Raw genomic sequence first — 18,445 nt, 5'->3', positions numbered from 1 at the left:
ATCGATTGGAGCCTTTCAATTGGTACTTAAATAAAAACTTGCAATGTTTATGAATAACCCATCTGCAAATTGATGGTCTGCCAAAATGATTAATAGGCTAGGGATTGATTGCCTGTTGCATAAAACAATTAGTCTGGCATTACTCTCAACAGGTTTCTCACCAGAACAGACACTCAATATTTATCAACACTGCACAGCGGGAGCTCAGCCTGAGTGGCTCTCTTGAGATGGTACAGAGAACATACCCACTAGATGTAGTTTTATTCCGTCTTCTAATGCCCCATCTGCATCTAATATACACCATCCCCCAACAGAATGCTCCGTCTCTTGCTGACAAGCCTTTTGGGAGAGAATTGAGCAAAATTGCTTGCTTGTTTACTCTCAAGTTCTACCGGTTCCTCTTCTCAGGAGACTGGTGTGTTTTTGTGAGCGTCTAATACTGATTCTAAGGACTCGGGCTTGAATGGGCTTATGCAACCCGTGTGGAGATTTAGACGCAACTGTTTGGAGTCGTGAGGGTGTGGTGGCAGACTTTCCCGTCAGATTCCATGTAACCTTTTTCTGATCTCCACTACACGAGTCCTGCATGCCACAGGCTTTCGTGGGAGGAAAGATACAGTCTTATCTCTCGAGCTATTCGCTGAGCCTGTTCGGTTCCCTCTAATCTTCTTTTGGCATCAGCACCTTGCCTTGCCCTCATTCAGAGGGCACTGGCTACACCTCTCACAGTTGTATAACATCCCATTGCCAATATTTACACAGGCTCAGCGTTGTGTATATCGGCGCTCGGTGATACGGCAAGGCTGTGTGTGTGTGTGGGGTGATGTGCACACATCCTGCTGGGCATCCTTTATCCTTCATCAGTAGTACCAGATTTATTGCATGTATGTGTGTTTGATGTCTGTTGTTTTGGCTGCTGCCTTCTAGAAGGCTTTTACACAAGAATGTAATCTTTACAGTAGTCAAATGCAGCACGCCTCCTAAATTCAAACTGTTGTTTGTGGTATAACCGTCATGGATTCTGTGTCCAGATTTGCATCTGATCTCCAGAGATCTTGGATTCCTGAACACTCTACACTGTTCAGTGCTAGTATATCACAATAACAACATTTATGCCTATTGATTATATTATGCTTACCAAGGCTGCATGTATTTGATCAAAAATACAGTAAAAAAAAAAGTAATGTTATGAAATTATGGCAATTTGAAATAATAATAATAATTTTTCTATTTAGGTATATTTTAAAGTGTAATTTATTCCTGTGATGGCAAAGCTGAATTTTTTGCAGTAATAACTCTAGTCTTCATTGTCACATAATCCTTCAGAAATCATAACAAACTGATTTGGTGCTCAAGACTAGTATCTTAGTAGTATCTTTATTTTCATATTGTTACTTGGTAGTAAAGTATCGGTACGCCTAACATCCCTATAATGTGCGTTTTCATTTAATGGAGCTATTTGAGATTGCTTTGACTCATGGTGGTACCCTTCCTCTGCCAGGAGCTGCTTTATATCTGGCACCACTTATCTGTCCTCTATAATCACATGCTTAATAACTAGCTGGCTCCCTGGGTTTGTAACCACCTGTCTAGTTTGACACCCAATATTCAAACAAAGCTAATCAAAACACATGCCAAATCTTTTATCTTCCAATCTGTACTCATTGTTTATGCCACTCATGTGCCTTGTGTTTAATAATAGTCATACTGTTTCAAATCTTGGTGTGTGTGTATATACATATGATTTAAGGCACTGCACTCATTCAGCTGTTGGGGGTTTAGTTGGAGTACATCTTTAGTGTTTAGTTTTGTAAAACGTAGACTTTTTTTTTTTTTTTAATCTAAGAGGAATTCAAAGAAATGTTGGAACTTTGTTGCCAGTTACATTCAAATGAAGGTTTACATTAATAAAAAGCATGCTCCTTTTTTTTCTTTCTCTCTCTAGCCACGTGCTGATCCCATACCCATATGCAGCTTCTGTTTGGGCACAAAGGAGTCCAATCGAGACAAGAGGCCAGAGGAGCTGCTGTCCTGTGCTGACTGTGGGAGTAGTGGTAAGACCCATGTTTGAACTCTCAGCCTGAGTGGTGCCTAAGTATGGACAGTGCATCATCTGAATGTCTGTGCCAAGTGGCCAAAAGCAAGTTATCACATAACTAGGAATGTTATTGGTTGAAATGTGAATCAGACTTTGTAACTAACCATTTAGCTGTAACCAAACCAGCAATTATTGTTTGAATGGCTGCTCATAATTGTTAGTTGTGTTGAAATTTTAGGAGTTCTTTTTTAGTTCGATTTTTTTTTTTTTTTTTTTTTTTTTTTTTTTTTTTTTTTCTCAGTAGTATAGTTACAGCATTTCAATCATCAGCAGTGTCAGATGATAAAGCACGATCACATTTTTGAAAGTACATCTGTATCTGTGTTGGTTAGTCCGTATGAGTGCATGAGGCAGATAAATACATGTGTGCAGTCTTTTTAAAAACAGGAAATGCTCTTTATTAATCAGCCAGGATGCAAAAGGAAAATGCAAACTCACAAATATGCATTCTATTTTTAAGTATTTGAATTGCCACACTTTGTGCATGCACAATTAGGAAAAACAAATCACGCAATGGAGTTTGACTTTTGACAGCAATATGCTTTCACTGTCTTGTATAAGATTGATGCGCAGCAGTGTTTTCTGTCCATCTGCATTTCTCTGCACACCTCTCATCATCTCTCATCAGAGCAGTTGTGCATGTGTCTCATTAACTATAGACACTCTTTCTGACAAGGTATCATCTTCATTAACCAGTGTTTGCTATAAATGTTTACCTGGATAATTTTACATGCAGACTGCTTTTTTCCATGTCTAAAATTGTGTTCAATCTGCTTAATTTGCGTTTTATATTTTCAGCCCAGATTCAGTCTGTTTCTTTTTTCTTTTTTGGCCCTAAAACACCCTTTTCAGTGAATCAAATTTTGGTACATCACATGTCAGAGTGCAAAGAGAATGATGTATAAATCTTTGAAAGAGCCCAGAAAGTGTCCAGCCAGATGATGAGACAGGGAGAAAAATGGTAGCTTATATGTAAGTGTTTTCTTGTTTGGGATAATTTGTGTAGGGCTGTATGTTTGAGAAATGTGGTAAAAGATACTTGAAGCCTGGAGAAGGAAGATTTATATTCTTTAACCATAAAAATTGTCTGTTCTGTAGAAGTATTGGCAGAAGGGTTTTACACAATTACAGATGGATTCAAGTTGAAAGGTGTGCAGTTTATAAGATGTTTTTCCCCCGCTTGAAGTTTGCTTGCTTGTTTCTTTTACTCTTAATTTATTTATTATTTTCCCTCCTCCAGACAGAATTGCCATGTTCCTGTTAAATTACCTGCTCTTATGTCGTAATTTGTTTTGAACAGTGATTTTGAAATGCCACAAGGAATTGTTCTTCCGGTGACATTTTTATGGCTGAGTTTGACTTAACAACGCAGAGGTGGTTTTCATTAAGTGTTCATGAAAGTATAGAAAATGTGCTCCCACTGTAAACCGCAGCTGGTTTGCAGCCCTCAGGGACAGGAGTGCATGCTTTTACATGACTATAACGGATCGACTGCCATTACGGTGTATGCGCGTACCATTTCTGCCTCGTTAAGATCAAATTATCCTTAATTAGCTGCTCAGAAGTGTTTGATAATACAGTGCTTTTAGACACCGATTTTGGAAAGTCTTCACGCATGGTTTTTCGCATTGTTGATGCCATATGTAAATATTTAACTGATCCACGGTCGGGGGAATCTTTCATTTGTTTCGTTTTGATGTTCTCTCTCCGCTTGATTAAGTCTCTGTTAACATTTATCCTGTAATGTTTCAGCAAGGGCTTTTGTGTTTCCTGCCAAAGTTAAAGGATTAGGTAATGTCGCTCTTTTAATTGAGCATGTTTGGAGACTCTCTCTAAAGCCTGTTTGTTTTATTCTACATTTCTCCTCAAAGGCCATCCATCATGCCTGAAGTTCTCCGTTGATTTGACTGCAAATGTCAAGGCCCTGCGATGGCAATGCATCGAATGCAAAACATGCAGTTCCTGTCAGATTCAGGGGAAGAATGCTGTAAGTTCTTTGCAGATGCACTGAAGGCCTTGGCCCAGTTCATGCTGACATCTTTTATAGTGTCAGAGCGCTGCTTGTGTTCTGACATTTTTACTGCAGGATGTTGTTTACTTGTGTTGTGTAGATTGCATGTTATTTCTTGTGTGTCTTACTCGTTTCTGTGTGTGTGTGGATCCAGGACGAGATGCTCTTCTGCGACTCCTGTGACAGGGGTTTCCATATGGAGTGTTGTGACCCACCGCTCTCCAGAATGCCAAAAGGTACATTAAGCTTTTGCTTGCCTCTGTGGATTTTTCCATTCTCAAGGTGAAGCTGTTAAATGTGCCATTACACAAAGGCTTCTGGTTACATAATAGTAAGATGATATGTACCTTGCGTCCTGAACTATTTAGTGGCTGGCTGTCTCTCTCTCTCTCTCTCTCTCTCTCTCTCTCTGTCTCTCCCTCCTTCTCTTTCCAGTCTCTTTCTCATTGTCAATGATTTCGCCTCTGGCTTGCAAATGGCTGTGCTTGTCCTTTTCAGTTAATGGCAGTTTGTCTGAAATGGGCATGTAAGTGCCAAGATAAAAAGGGAGCAGCATCATAAAGTGTTTCAATAGAGCAGAACAGGTTCATTTCACTTAATTTTACAAGAGCCTTCAGTGGTGAATGTCTGAAACTGCTGGAGGGAGGTGACATTCTGCCATGAGAAATCCCATCAAATTTTATTTTGGTTTTGTTATGGGTGAAATGCAAATGCTTTAACTAAAACTTGTATGTTAAGGATGTCAATTTAACACATAAGATTAGTGAGCAAAAATAACAATGTTAATCATAGCAAGAGATGCTTACAGAAAAGCGATACCAAAGACGTATTTCTGCATTTGTGCTATAAAAACGCTTCCTGTGTGAATGGCTCTGTTGGGACTTTGTGACAGTCTACTGCAGAAAAAATGACACACTTTTAATAATGTGACTGCAAAGTATATTCACTTGGATTGTTGTTCAGCAATAGATGTTTTTAGTGATATGGAAAAAGCCAAAGAGTATATTGACTAAGACACTTTTTCTAATATCAGGCCTCAAATAATTAGTCTACCTGTCTGAGAATTTAGGCTTTGTTTTTTAACTATGAAACTATGAAATTGCTCTCTGTTGTAGGACGTGATGCTTATCTTATGAATCAGTGCCACATATTTCTACACAAGATATCTGAGAGCTTCAGTTCTACACTAAACATCAGTGCAAATTTACCTTTAATTAGTTGGACAAAATCTGAACTAAAGGTATAATCATTCGATTTGTGTTCATTTGTTATTTTCCTCTCTAAAGAGGATGAGAAGGCTGAAGCCATGTCAGGAAAAGAGCACCCCACACAACTTCAAAGCCATTTATTCAGTGCTTTTGTGTTGGTATGTTACCTGTAGAAAGCTGTTTTTTCTCTGCTCTGTTTCTTTTCTTCTAAAGACAGTGGGAATGAAGGGAAAGGCACAGCGGGTCATCTCTGCTCAGCACTACAAAGACATATCTGAAAAGTGTCACTGCTGCAGACATGATGAACAATCCTTGAAATGCTTCTTTCTTTTGTCTCTCTCTCTCTCTCTGTCTCTCTCTCTCTCTCTCTCTCTCTCTCTCTCTCTCTCTCTCTCTCTCTGTCTCTCTCTGTCTCTCTCTCTTTTTTTCCCCTGAACCTCCCCCAGGAATGTGGATCTGCCAAGTATGCAGGCCAAAGGAGCAGGAGGGAAAACGGTTGCTACACAAGACAGCGGCCCAGATCAAAAGGCGATATGCAAAGCCAGGAAGGCCAAGAAAAAATCTTGCACATCCAACAGTGTACGATAACTCATTTCATCTATCTTGTTTGTTATGCTTCAGGCTTAAGGTTACAGGTCTCACAATCAGTATGTTGCCTAAACAGTAAATGCTCTCTCTTTTTTTTTTTATGGCCTACTCTGATTTTTGTCCTTCACAACCTTGCCTTGAGAGTATATGTAGGTTTCATACCCAATCATCGAAAAGGTTTAAAATTAGCATGGCTGCTACAATGTACTTTTAGCCTGGGGCATTCTTTGCAAGTCTATTTTTAACTTATGGCTGTGTAGTAAAGCTCAGTCGGAATGCTGTCAGTCAGACTGGGTAAGTCTGGGTGAGCAAGCTTTTAAATGTGCAAGACCTGAGGGATTACATCTTTGCTAAAGGCTTGATGAGCCCTGATAGACACCGTGGAACGTGTTGTTGAAGCTGTGAAATCAGGGCTCAGGCTTAGTCACAGTTGAGATGTGCACACTGATTCTTATTCATTTGTGGCTCGTGTTCTAAATGCAACCATCGTCTGTTTTCATAGGTCTGACAGTGGTGGTCCGGGATCCTTTGAGCTGTCTGAAAAAGCACGGCATGGTAGGGGTTCCATAAGCACTTTCTGTACCCCACCCTCATCAAGCACCTTTATACCCACCACAGACGGCAGGAGTCTCACTGACCCCCTCACATCCACACCCACCCTCACTACGTTACCCCCAATCAACAAGAAAACCAAAGGTCTCATTGACGGGCTTTCCAAATTTTTCACACCATCGCCCTTGGGTCGCCGGTTGCGCGGTGAGGTGTCAGGCTCCTCGAAACAGCACAGGCAGAGGAAACGGGGCTATCGGAAATGCCATGGCAGCGTGACGACGCCAGGTGTGAGGCTAAACGCCCCGTCTAGTGTTCTCCTTACCCCGTCCCCTTCACAAGGACACAGCCCCATCTCGCTGAACCCCGCCCAGTCGTCCTCGCCCTCCTCCGCCCACTCCCCCCACAGCTCCTCCTCCCAGTCTAGCGGCCCGTCCCTCAGTAGCCTCCCTGGCAACAACCAGCTAAAGGGACTCTTTGATGGACTGTCTCACATCTTTACCACTCAGGGACAGTCCCGGCAAAAGGGACTCCCCAGCTACGCACCGCCCAAGCGAGCGCGCCGCAGCCAGGACGTTTCCACCTCACCCAAAATGCCCCTGCAGCTTCAAGGAAAGAAGTCTGTCAAGGGTTTCGGTAGTAAATTAGCATCCCTGTCCGGTTCAGCCTCAGGATGGGCGCCCAAGCGCGGCCGGCCGTTTAAGTCGGCACTCCATTTCAAACGAACACCCTTCTTGAGAAAGCACAAGGTGCTAGGCAGGTTTAGGTTAAAGGCCTCCCCGCAGAGGGAGAACACCACACCAGGGAAGGGCAGATTGGCAGACGGAAGAGTAAAACCAGACCCAAACCATGGTAAGCACAGGGGCCTGAACCTCCAAACAGCCGACTGGCTTTTTCATCTTCAACCGTTTTACTCATCTTCCTCATTTTAAGAAGCAAAATAACATGGATTTTTGTTTTTCAACTAATACTGCATCTCTGCATTTTTGTTTTTAACCTTTTTCTTCAATCTTTTTTTATTACATTAATTCTGAAGCCACTAAAGCCTTAGATTTCTGCTCTCTGCTCACGTTCTCATGCTGCTCACACCTGCCTCTCAAACCCAAGTTATTAATGCTTTTTCCCTTTAGTAACAAGCACTTTAATGTAAAGTGTTTGCATTTCAAATGACCCTTGCTCCTGGTTTGGTTCCCTCTCAACCTCTGCACAAATGGAGTATTTGTTTAGAGGTCACTGTTGCCTAGAAACAAACTGTGATGTGTGGTTAGAGGTTTGAGGTTAGTGTGTTGGCCAGCAATGTTGATATGAGCCTTTCCTATCAGCCTTCCTTTCCATGACTGTAGTGATTTGCATGCTAGCAGTTGTGATTTTGAATGTGTGTTATCGAGTCGAAGTTAGTGCTTGTTTATATTAGCTTTGGGTTTTGTTGTGTCAGCATCTTTTCAGTTCTTTTGTGCTACATTCTACAAATATGGACTTGTAAAGGTCCCTTTTTCTGACCTTTCACAGCCTTTAATGCCGAGAGATGCTCAAGAAGAGAACCACAGGAAGGAAAGATGACTTTACTCCATGACCACGTGGATGAAGAGGATCTGAAATTGTTCAGACGCATCAAAGAGATCACAGCAAAGGTGTGTAGAGTAAACCACCCATGGTCAACAGAAGAGAAGGTTTAAGAGCTAAATAAAAAGCTTGATAGTTGAAGAAATTAAGTAAATATAAAAATTTTAATATTGCTACTGTAATTTTACAGTTGTACTGTAAAATATTAATAATGATCTTTTTCTTTGTCTTAAATATTTGACAATGGAAATTTGCAATAGTAATATTTATTTTTTTATTATTGTTTTTATTCCCTCCTAAAATTATGCTGCCCTATTATCTGGTCTCAAAGTCCGGTCTTTTGACTGGTTTTGGGCATTTTTCTTACTGAGAGATCTTAGACCAGCAAACTAGCTTAGCCTGGTATGCTTTATTAGAGCATCTGGACACAACCCTTGGCAAACACCTTAGTATTGTGGCTGTAATATAAAAATCAAATTCTTTGAAGTGTTTTAATTCTGTTTCTAACTAGTGATTTATTTCAAAAACAGAAAGCTGGTGGCGATCAAGGACAATCCCCTCCTTTGATTGAGTTTGGGGAATATGAAATACAAACTTGGTATTCCTCACCATACCCTCCAGAATACTCAAGGTAAGTCTGAAATAAATTCAGAAACATTTTTTTACGGCAGTAAAAATGTTTGTCAGATACAGCCTTAAGCAAATGTAAACTATTTTGTGATTTTAGAGTTTCTCCCTGCTCTTGTTCCTTATAATTAATTGCTGCACACCTCCTCAGATTACCGAAGCTTTATCTCTGCGAGTTCTGCTTAAAGTACATGAAAAGCCAAGACATTCTGCAGAGGCATTCAAAGAAATGTGGGTGGTTTCACCCGCCAGCTAATGAGATCTACAGGAAGGATAACCTCTCTGTGTTTGAGGTCAGTGCTTGCTCTTAAATCTTGCACAAGGGGCACATGCACAACTTCACCCGCATCCTAATTTATCATCTGCATTTGCAATTAAAACAAGAGGGGGTTATGTCCAGAGATTAAAGGCTATGAGGTGCCAAGCTTGTCGAAAGACACATCTCCGCATCACGGAGGAGAACTGGACTTGCATGAATTAATCATGTCAGATTAAGCCAATTCTTCAAGGATCTTGCTTGTCTAGTGAACAGGAAATGCATCAATTTTAGCAGGCTCCAAAAGTGTTAAAGACCATTCATTGCACTCTGTTTATGAGTTGTGATCTTTCACAGGTGCTCCACTAGCAGGAGCAGCCCTTGTATGGCATACCTGACTCTAATCGTTTCCCATTTTGTCTTCTTTGCTCAGGTTGATGGAAATATCAGCAAAATTTTCTGCCAAAACCTTTGTTTGCTTGCAAAACTTTTTCTGGATCACAAGACTTTGTATTACGATGTGGAGCCTTTTCTCTTCTACGTTCTGACACAGAATGATGAGAAGGGTTGTCATCTTGTTGGATACTTCTCAAAGGTATTACAACCCTTAAATATATCTAATCCTATGACAGTTGAGTAAGAGTAACAGCGGGTTATCTAGTGGGTTGCTAAAGATAGCATTTCTTGTACGGTGCTCGTTTTTGGATCTGAACCTGAACCTGCAATATGTTTGAAGGGTTTTGTGTGGTTGTTTGGTTCAGTTCAGGACAACGGCAGGTGCAGTGAATTGCATGTGTTGGCAGTGCACTGACACACTCTATCTTTCTCTCTTTCTCTCCCACAGGAAAAGCTTTCCCAGCAGAAGTACAATGTCTCCTGCATAATGATCATGCCTCAGTACCAAAGGCAAGGATTTGGGAGGTTCCTCATTGATTTCAGTAAGTTATTCATCAACTGGTTTGGAAGTATAAGATTGTTTGTATCATGAACAGATGCTTCTCATCTAAACATGAAATCAAAAAGAGAAACATCATCACAAAATACAACCAAACAAAAAAAAAACAGAGCAAGATCAGCTCAAACTTTAACCAATCAAAAACTGACCAAATATTTTCTTGATATGTAAATGAATAACCCTTATGAGTTTAAAATTGAAATGACATATGATTTATATACGCATATATGTGTGTGCGCATGTACAGTTAGTGGTTATCTGTCACTGTGATTATCTGGACTGGACTGGTTTTATTGTCTTAAAATATTGTACTGTAATATTGCTTTTTTTAAATAACACTGACATCACAAGAATTGAGACAAATCTTTATTAGAATCAAAAGCCATTAGAATCAAAACCACTATCGTTAAATTCCTTACATATAACTGTTTGGCTTTGATGTGAAACTCGCTTTGGTTTTATGTAAAATATCATTCAATTCAAGCTTGTGAAATGTGCCTCAAGACCTTAAAAAGCTGCACAAGCATTGCTCCATCTCTTCATAAATTGTGATTGAGTTGTTTTATGTTTTGTCAAAGTGACACTCAAACCCGATCTGACAACAATACTCATAAACAATCTTTCCTCATCTCCTCGCTTTCTTTCTTTTCCTGTCTTTCCAGGTTACTTACTTTCCAGGCTAGAGGGCCAGGCTGGCTCCCCAGAGAAGCCTCTATCTGATCTGGGTCGTCTGTCCTACTTGGCTTATTGGAAAAGTGTCATACTGGAGTACCTGCACAACCACCCAGATAAGAGTGTCAGCATCAGGGGAATGAGCCGAGCCACGGGCATGTGTCCACATGACATCGCTACCACACTTCAGCAGCTCAACATGATTGATTTCCAGGATGGCAGGTGGGTTTGACTGTGGTGGTATCTGTCAATCTGACAATTCACTCACATGCTTTCAGTACACTGCATCATCTCTAAAGACATTACTACATTCCGGGGGGCTGGACACATTATGGCTATATTTGCATGTACATTAATACCATATTACAATTTAATATTTTCTAACATGTTTGTCTAGGTTTGTAATCATTCGGAGGCACCAGCTGATTGAGGAGCATATGGATAGACTGAGAATGAAGCCACGGCTTCATGGGGTTGAACCTGACTGCTTGAGCTGGACTCCAGTTTCAGTCTGCAGAAGCCCACCAGGGGAGCTGAAGAGTGCTATAGCACAGGTAGGCTTAAAGGTCTATTCATGATTTGATCAGGGACTGAACACCTGATTTTAGTGAACCCAGTTTTTATTTGTTCGTCTGTCCAAGTACAAAGTGCTCTAACACTTAAAGCTAAACTATCAAGGATTTCTTGTTAAGTTTCACATCAGAAATGAATTATTGAGCCATTGCAAATACATAAATAAGTTAAATCTGTTTAAAACCACTTTTTTGCTTGACCCTTCATTCACTGTGGTAAGCTTTTAATAATGATTTATATTCAGAGCTTTCAGGTTTGAATTGTCATAAAATCGGTCTTCTGTCATTCTTCCCTCAAACAAAGAAAAGATCTATGGCAGCTCAGATTTCTTATTTTTAAAATGCATGTCTTGAAAGAGGTGGTAATCTCCCACAGGTGTACCTATATTGTTTCAAATGTCAAAAAAGCCCCTAGACGTATGCATTGTACCTTAATGTTGTTAAATTCATAGAGAGTGAACCCTCTGCAACAACCTTTATATAAATATACAAGAAACATCTAGGTGGTTTTCATGGCATATACAGAGGCTTGATCAGTACGTTCCACAGGGTGACTTGAAGTCCAGTTTATAATTACATCTGTCTCACATCAAATTACTATGTTCTGTATGCATTGTTAACGTTTGCCGCAGATAATGCTGTGGAAACAGCAGATTTTATAAAATGCCCCGTTATTGTTTCCTTTTGGCCTCTGACACAGCCTGACTCTTTGCATAATGCAAAACTTGACCATAATTGGTAAGATGATCAAAGGCTGTTCTGGTGGCTGAGTCTAAAATCAGAGCTTATGTTTTTAATTCAAACCTATTCAATAGGCAGATCATGGCGATCACTATGAGCGCAGGTCACTCATTCCTTCCTTGGCTCTGCAGAATTAACTACAAGATGATGCTTGCATGAAAAGTGAGCTAAATTTATCCCATCGTTTGCCTTTCAGGAGTTCAGGGTAAGTTCACAGAGATAGCTGAAAGCACTTTCAACAGTAACCCAGCTTCCTAAGTGACCTAAATCAAAGCCCTGTATTATTAATGCCTCTGAATGTCCCATGAAATATAATCTTCCACAGCCGCTTAAAAATAAATGTTGCTGAGATCAACGGCTAATCAAGAGACAATCTCTGCACTGCAGGGGCACTGTGGAAGCAAAACAGATAACTGAGATGTTATTTGTCTGCTTCAGCCTGTACAGAGCGGCTCAAACAAGCTCATGTTTGTGTTTTTGTGGCACAACAGGCAGGAGACCGTTGTGGAGGCTGTAGTGCGTCGACCAGGAATTTGGCAACAGGGATGGGCTACACTAGCACAAGACCTCCACTAACCAAGTGCAAGAACTTCAGCAGAAGATACTCAGACCCACTGTTTGCCAGCAGCGCTGGGAAAGAGTTCGAAGTGAGCGAAGAAAGCAGCAGTGATGACGATGACGACGATGATGAAGAAGACAGTGCAATCAAATCCCAGTCTGGGCAGGGGCTCAAGCGAAAGGTAAACATCAGAATAAATGGTTCTGTGTGTATCATCATTGTTCACATTGAATTTCCCTCATCATTTGGGATGTGTATTTAGTTGGATAGAAAAAGATCCAAAACTATCCATTAGTCAGAAATTTCCATCAGTCCTTAAGTCCATAATTAAGTAATATTGCTTTTGTGATTTGTGTGGGAAATCTTGGTTCTGTATCACCAAGTAATGCTGCAGATTATTTGCATTGGGGTACTGCTATCCCAGAATGCCTGGGGGAGAGCATGTTGTGAGGAACTTGCGGTCAGCTTGATTCTGAACACTCTCATTTGGGGTTTTGGGCAGGCTAAGCTTTCCAAATGAATGGCCTGTGGTGTAGGCACTGTGGTCTAAATGATGGGCTTTTGCATTTAGATCATGAAGCAACCCATTCACAACGCAGCCACATTTCCCTATGTTTAGCATCACCCTTGACCGTATCTGTCTCCTCCAAACCTCTGCTTTTTGGATTAAAGGGCACCAGGGACAGTTAGACAAAAAAGTGGCCAACTCTTGCTATGACAGTTGTTAAGTCTAACAGTCTTTGACATCTCCCTGTATTTATTCTATTCTCAAGCACAAGTTGTTCTCAAGCATGCAATATGCACCTCTCTGTTAAGTGAATAGCCCCCTTAAATGTGTGTTTGTTTGTTTTTTTCTTAGCAGGCTCCAATTCTGCGACGGAAGAGAGGGCGAAGGAGAACACGAATCAACAGCAGTGTCACGACCGAGACCATCTCTGAGAGAACAGAGGTGCTAGATGAGCCATTCGAAAACTCTGATGTAGAAAGCCCTCTGCCACAGCCCAGCAGGAGGGGTGGCAGCGAGGATGAGGAAGAGGAGAAGAGCCAGAGATTAGCCATGCGTCGGCCTGGAAGACCAAGGAGATATGAAGATGACAATCACTCAAATCAATCTAAAAAAGAAGGGAATGTGGAAGGTAAAGCCATATATGTTAATATTTACAACATACTGTTCTGTTGCACGTTTGAAAGATAAATTTACATGGAACATCTTTTTTTGTGTATCTGAGCAGTGAAAAAGGACAATCCTCGACCTCTAAAACGGAAGAAAGGCTGGCCCAAAGGTGTCAAACGAGGCCCTCCCAAATGGAGACTAAAGGAGCGCAAAATGGGCTTTAAGCTCAACCTCTACACGCCTCCTGAGACGCCAATGGTCACAATGGAGCAGGAGCAGGAAGAGGAACAGGATGCCAGCCCTGCCTCCTTCTCAGGACCATGTGAGTCCAGTAGAGAGCCCAGACCAGAGGTCCCAGAACTGGACCTCTGCGATTCAGTGCCCCACAGTCCGGAGCCACCCGAGTCTCACAGAGCAAACGAGAATGAGCCGACAGACAAATCTGACACGGTAGAAAATTCACCCTGTGCTGATGAGACCAGTGAAACAAAATCAGGCCTAAAAGATGATGCTGAAGAGTCAACTCATAATACAGAGGAAGTCAAAGTCCTGAAGCCAGAGGGTGAAGCAGAAGACAGGGTTGATAAGGGCTCAGGTGAACGAGATGAAGAAGATGATGAGGAAGAAGAGCCAGAACCATCTCATGTGGACGATCATGATGCGGACGATGAAGATGACAGCCATGAGCAGAGAATAGACGATCCTGTGCCACTACCAGAAAGAGACCTTACGGAAGAACCAGAGCCAGTTCCATCTCCTAGTAATAACAATAAAAATCCTGAAGTGCAGCCGAGCCCTGTGGACCCACCCCCTCATTGCTCAGAGGAGCTTGCGTTTGAAAGCACTCTTGTGAGCTTGGGCATGCAACAGGGTGACACTGTGGACTCAGATCACCCTCCAGACTCCGAAACCGAGGAAGAGGATAACAGTCAGAGGCCTGAAGAAAAGCATATGGGCCCACTGACCCCGGCAATAAAAGAGGACCATAACATTTGCCCTGAGCTTGACATGGAGACGGCACAAGCAGTGCAGTCTCTGACTCAAGAGTCTGAGCAGGAGAGGCACTTTCAAGATTGCGCGGAGACTCAGGAGGCCTGCCACAGCCTACAGCGGTATGTTCACATTGAGCAGAGCCCTCAGATGACTCCCGTGGACGACTGCCAGCAGTCCGATCACAGCAGCCCTCTGTCTTCTGTCCATTCTCACCCAAGCCAATCTGTTCGATCAGTCAACAGTCCAGCGGTGTCCATTTTAGAAAGTGGCTACACGCAGATCAGCCCCGATCAGGGCACCGTCTCGGTGCACTCGCTTCATAACAACATGGAGACTAGTCCAATAATGGATGTGCCCTCGGTGTCGGACCACTCTCAGCAGGTGGTGGACAGTGGCTTCAGTGACCTAGGTAGCATCGAGAGCACCACGGAGAATTACGAGAATCCCAGCAGTTACGACTCCACGCTGGGTAACAGCATTTGTGGCACGGGAGCAGGAGCGGGCGCCTCCTCCCAGAGCAGCTGTTCCTATGGCAACCTCTCCTCCGGTGGCAGCCACAGTCAGAGCAGCTGTGCTGTGTCCCAGCAGATGGCCGGTCCTGTGGCGAACAATACTGGCGCTTGCAGCATGCTCCAGCAAACCAGCATGAGCTCCCCTCAGGGATGCAGTGTGAAGTCTCCGCAAGGCTGTGTGCCGGAGAGGCAGCCCAGCCATCCGCACGGACACGGCCACGGGCATAGCCACAGTCACCACCACAGCCATCACCAACACCATCCGCATCATCAACATCACCAACACCCACAACACCAGTACCAGCAGCCTCTGTCGCACTGCTCCATGCCTGCCAGCTTCCCTCCACCCATGCAGCTGCCTGACATCCCAGAGTCCAACAACCCCTCTGGCAACCTGGGCCTTTATGACCGAATGGGCCAGGGAGAGTATGGAGGTGGACACTACGGTCAGCACTCAGCTACGTTCAGCCTGCATAAGCTACAACAGCTCACCAATACCATCATGGACCACTCCTTGCCCTTCAGCCATTCTGCCTCGCACTCCATCTCATCCTATGCAAACAACAACGGCTCGTTGTCCACGCAGCTCGGCCCTCACAATCCTGCACTGGTGTCTCTGTCACAACCTGGCGGAGGCCCTCAGTCGCAGGCTACCGTGACTCCTCCGCCCAACATGACTCCACCGCCCATGATGTTGCAACGCAACATGGCTACACCCAACATGAACCTGGCCCAGTCTCAGAGACTGCAGACGCAAATGGCCCCCAAGAATCATCACCACCACCACCCCGTGTCCATCCGCTCCAAATCGGCACCTTTGCAGCCCCACCACCAGCAGCAGATGTACAGTAGGGGTCCTCAGACTATGACCATGCAGGCTCCCGGGAGGACGCTGGCTATGCCGCCGCGGATGAACATGGGGGTCAACCTCATGCCCGCGCCGGCTTACAACGTCAACTCTATGAACGTCAATATGGCGATGAACACTTACAGAGTGACGCAGCCCATGATGAACGGGGGCTACCATGGCAATCCTACCTATATGAATCAATCTCCACAGTACTCTATGCAGATGGGCATGATGGGTACTCAGCCTTACCCACAGCAGCCCATGCAGGCCCCTCCCCATGGCAATATGATGTACAGCCCAGCAGGTCATCATGGTTATGTGAACACTGGCATGTCCAAACAACCCTTAAACGGGCCTTACATAAGACGATAATCAGCGACCTGAAAGTGACGTTTTAAAGTCAGCTAGTTGACTTGAGGTATTTAGTTTGTTCTTATTTTCAAGGTTAATGTTCGCTTTTATGGATCTTTCTGAAAGAACCAGCACTTGGTAAGAATGCAAAAAAAAAGTTTTGTTTATTGCCTAAATTTTAGCTTTTCTCCCCTGTTTATGGGAAGCCTTACAGCATAAGATTTAAAATGTAACATTTGTGTAAGTGTAAATCTCCCCCGAACTGCATTGCAGTTGAATGGAGGTTACATTTTCTTTAAGTTGGAACCTGCATTATGGAACCTTTAAATGTGCCTGCATTGTATGTTTTTTGGACAAAAGAGCCTTTTCAATGTACCTTTAGCAATCGCAAGGTTATATATGTAAGTCTGTACTCATGCCTTCATATTATTTAAATTATTGTAAATCTACTTTTATATTTTTTTAAATGTAAGGTTAAACTTAGCATGCTATAACGTCTTTGTTAGTGACAGTGCATCAAGGTAGTACTGTACAGTGTTGTGCTTAATAGCAAGCAATTTTATATTAAATGTATGGCCTTGGTTAGGTTTCCCTCATACGGAAGGAAAAATTAAACTCTATTTTTGTTGATTCTAATACTGTAAAGATTTGAAAACATTGTCACGCTCGGCTTGGAAGGTTCTATTGCTAATTGTGTATAATTTGTTACTTTATAACAAGTTTCTTTACCTGAGGCAGCTTTCTGTTTTATACAATTTAAAGCAATTTCTGTCACAATAGCAAAGAACAGTCAATGTCAGTATTTGTACATGTAGAAATCTAAATCAAAGGGGAAGGGGAAACGAAACCATTTCAAATGGGGCAGAGTTGCAAATTTATTATTATGAGTGTCAATTTACTCCAAAGTTGGTCTTTTATGAAATGCCTTTAAACTTACATTTTCATTCCATCTGTAGATTTTTTTTATCTTTATAAAACATCTGATTTATATTTTACTGAAATGTAGAGCTGTAGCCTTGTTGATAGACAAAACAGATGGCATGTAAAAAGGTAAATTGTATCGGTGTCTGTTTGTATAGCTTATTTTGTAGCCTTTGTACCTGTACAGAATGGCAGTTTGACGTAAGAGGGATATCCTGACTGTACTAATTAACAGAGCAACAGTCCTAACAATTTATGAGTTACCTTTTTAGTCGGTCACTTAAATGCTGTACATTTTAGCAGAAAATAAATTATGATGAGCCACTGACAGACTTAAAAGTGTGTATGGACTCTGTTTTCATCTCATGCTAATCCAGACTCTTACTTTTTCTTGAATGGATCTATTACAGTCAACAGATTTTCAAACGCATTATGGTTGGAAACAATCTTGTAGAGTGCGGGAACTACTGAATGAACAAACGGATGTTTTTGATTGTTGAGGGTGGATGAATTTACCTGGGAAACACAAACATGCATCTAATGCAACTGCACAGCTGCCTTGGCAATAAAAATGAACCTGACCTCAAATATTAAATATAGTGTGCTAGAGCCTTTAGGTTTTAGACCATATAATCCTGCAGTACAAACATTACAAATCAGTAAATATGATAGTAGCTGGCTGTGTGTCAAAGAAATGTTATATTTCCTTATTATTGATCTGTAAACCTTTAACCATTCCTTAAATGACGAAAATGGTCTAAACTAATGTACAGAGATCAAACCATTTATAAGATAATCCAATTGAATTCCAGTTCACCTTCCATTTTCTATTGGGTTTACACACATAAGAATGTATCTCAGTCATTTCGTAGGTCAGCGCTAATAATCCAACAAGAGAGCACTGTTCTCTCCTGGGAGAGGCTGCATCAGGAACACTTGCCTCCATCAGTTCTGCTTTTTGGGGCTCTCATTTGAATTCTACAGGGCTCTCTTGATTGAGTCCTTGAGTGCCTGTTACTTCCCTCTTATCTAAAGAGATTTAACATGCCCGGTCTCTCTCTTTACTTACTTTCTGCTTTGCTGAGTGCATGGTCAATAAATTGAGCTCCAGGGTAGAGAAACTCCGAGAGGTTTAAAGTAGCTAAGTCTTTTGCCTCCACTCCATAGTAATCGATGTTCAAGCCTAGGTAGCATTAGCAACATTATTCCATTTCCCCTCTGCCGCGTTGAGAACGTTTCGTTCCTTGTTTCTGAAGTTGATGCAATCTAGAGTTGTCGTCCATCCAACCAAATACTTGAACCTCA

At 42.2% G+C, this 18,445-nt stretch overlaps 1 protein-coding gene across 2 annotated transcripts in view; it reads left to right on the top strand.

Moving 5' to 3' along the window:
- Positions 1–17,479, top strand: part of LOC109098784 (histone acetyltransferase KAT6B-like) — a 28,897-nt gene extending 11,418 nt beyond the window's left edge. Inside the window, exons 3-17 of one of the 2 annotated variants that reach the window (XM_042736927.1) lie at positions 1,946–2,054; positions 3,970–4,085; positions 4,264–4,345; positions 5,764–5,896; positions 6,408–7,306; positions 7,964–8,085; positions 8,548–8,648; positions 8,796–8,937; positions 9,334–9,495; positions 9,745–9,838; positions 10,518–10,749; positions 10,925–11,081; positions 12,332–12,580; positions 13,259–13,535; positions 13,632–17,479. In XM_042736927.1, coding sequence (XP_042592861.1) covers positions 1,946–2,054; positions 3,970–4,085; positions 4,264–4,345; positions 5,764–5,896; positions 6,408–7,306; positions 7,964–8,085; positions 8,548–8,648; positions 8,796–8,937; positions 9,334–9,495; positions 9,745–9,838; positions 10,518–10,749; positions 10,925–11,081; positions 12,332–12,580; positions 13,259–13,535; positions 13,632–16,240 — 5,484 coding nt within the window. In that variant the 3' untranslated portion in view covers positions 16,241–17,479. Of the gene's footprint in view, positions 1–1,945; positions 2,055–3,969; positions 4,086–4,263; positions 4,346–5,763; positions 5,897–6,407; positions 7,307–7,963; positions 8,086–8,547; positions 8,649–8,795; positions 8,938–9,333; positions 9,496–9,744; positions 9,839–10,517; positions 10,750–10,924; positions 11,082–12,331; positions 12,581–13,258; positions 13,536–13,628 lie in introns of both variants that reach the window. The other variant, XM_042736926.1, reaches the window with a different exon arrangement.
- The last annotated feature ends 966 nt before the right edge of the window (positions 17,480–18,445 follow it).

Source organism: Cyprinus carpio, chromosome B13 (assembly GCF_018340385.1).
Source record: "Cyprinus carpio isolate SPL01 chromosome B13, ASM1834038v1, whole genome shotgun sequence".
Lineage (NCBI taxonomy): Eukaryota > Metazoa > Chordata > Actinopteri > Cypriniformes > Cyprinidae > Cyprinus > Cyprinus carpio.
This window is presented reverse-complemented; position numbering and strand designations above follow the sequence as displayed.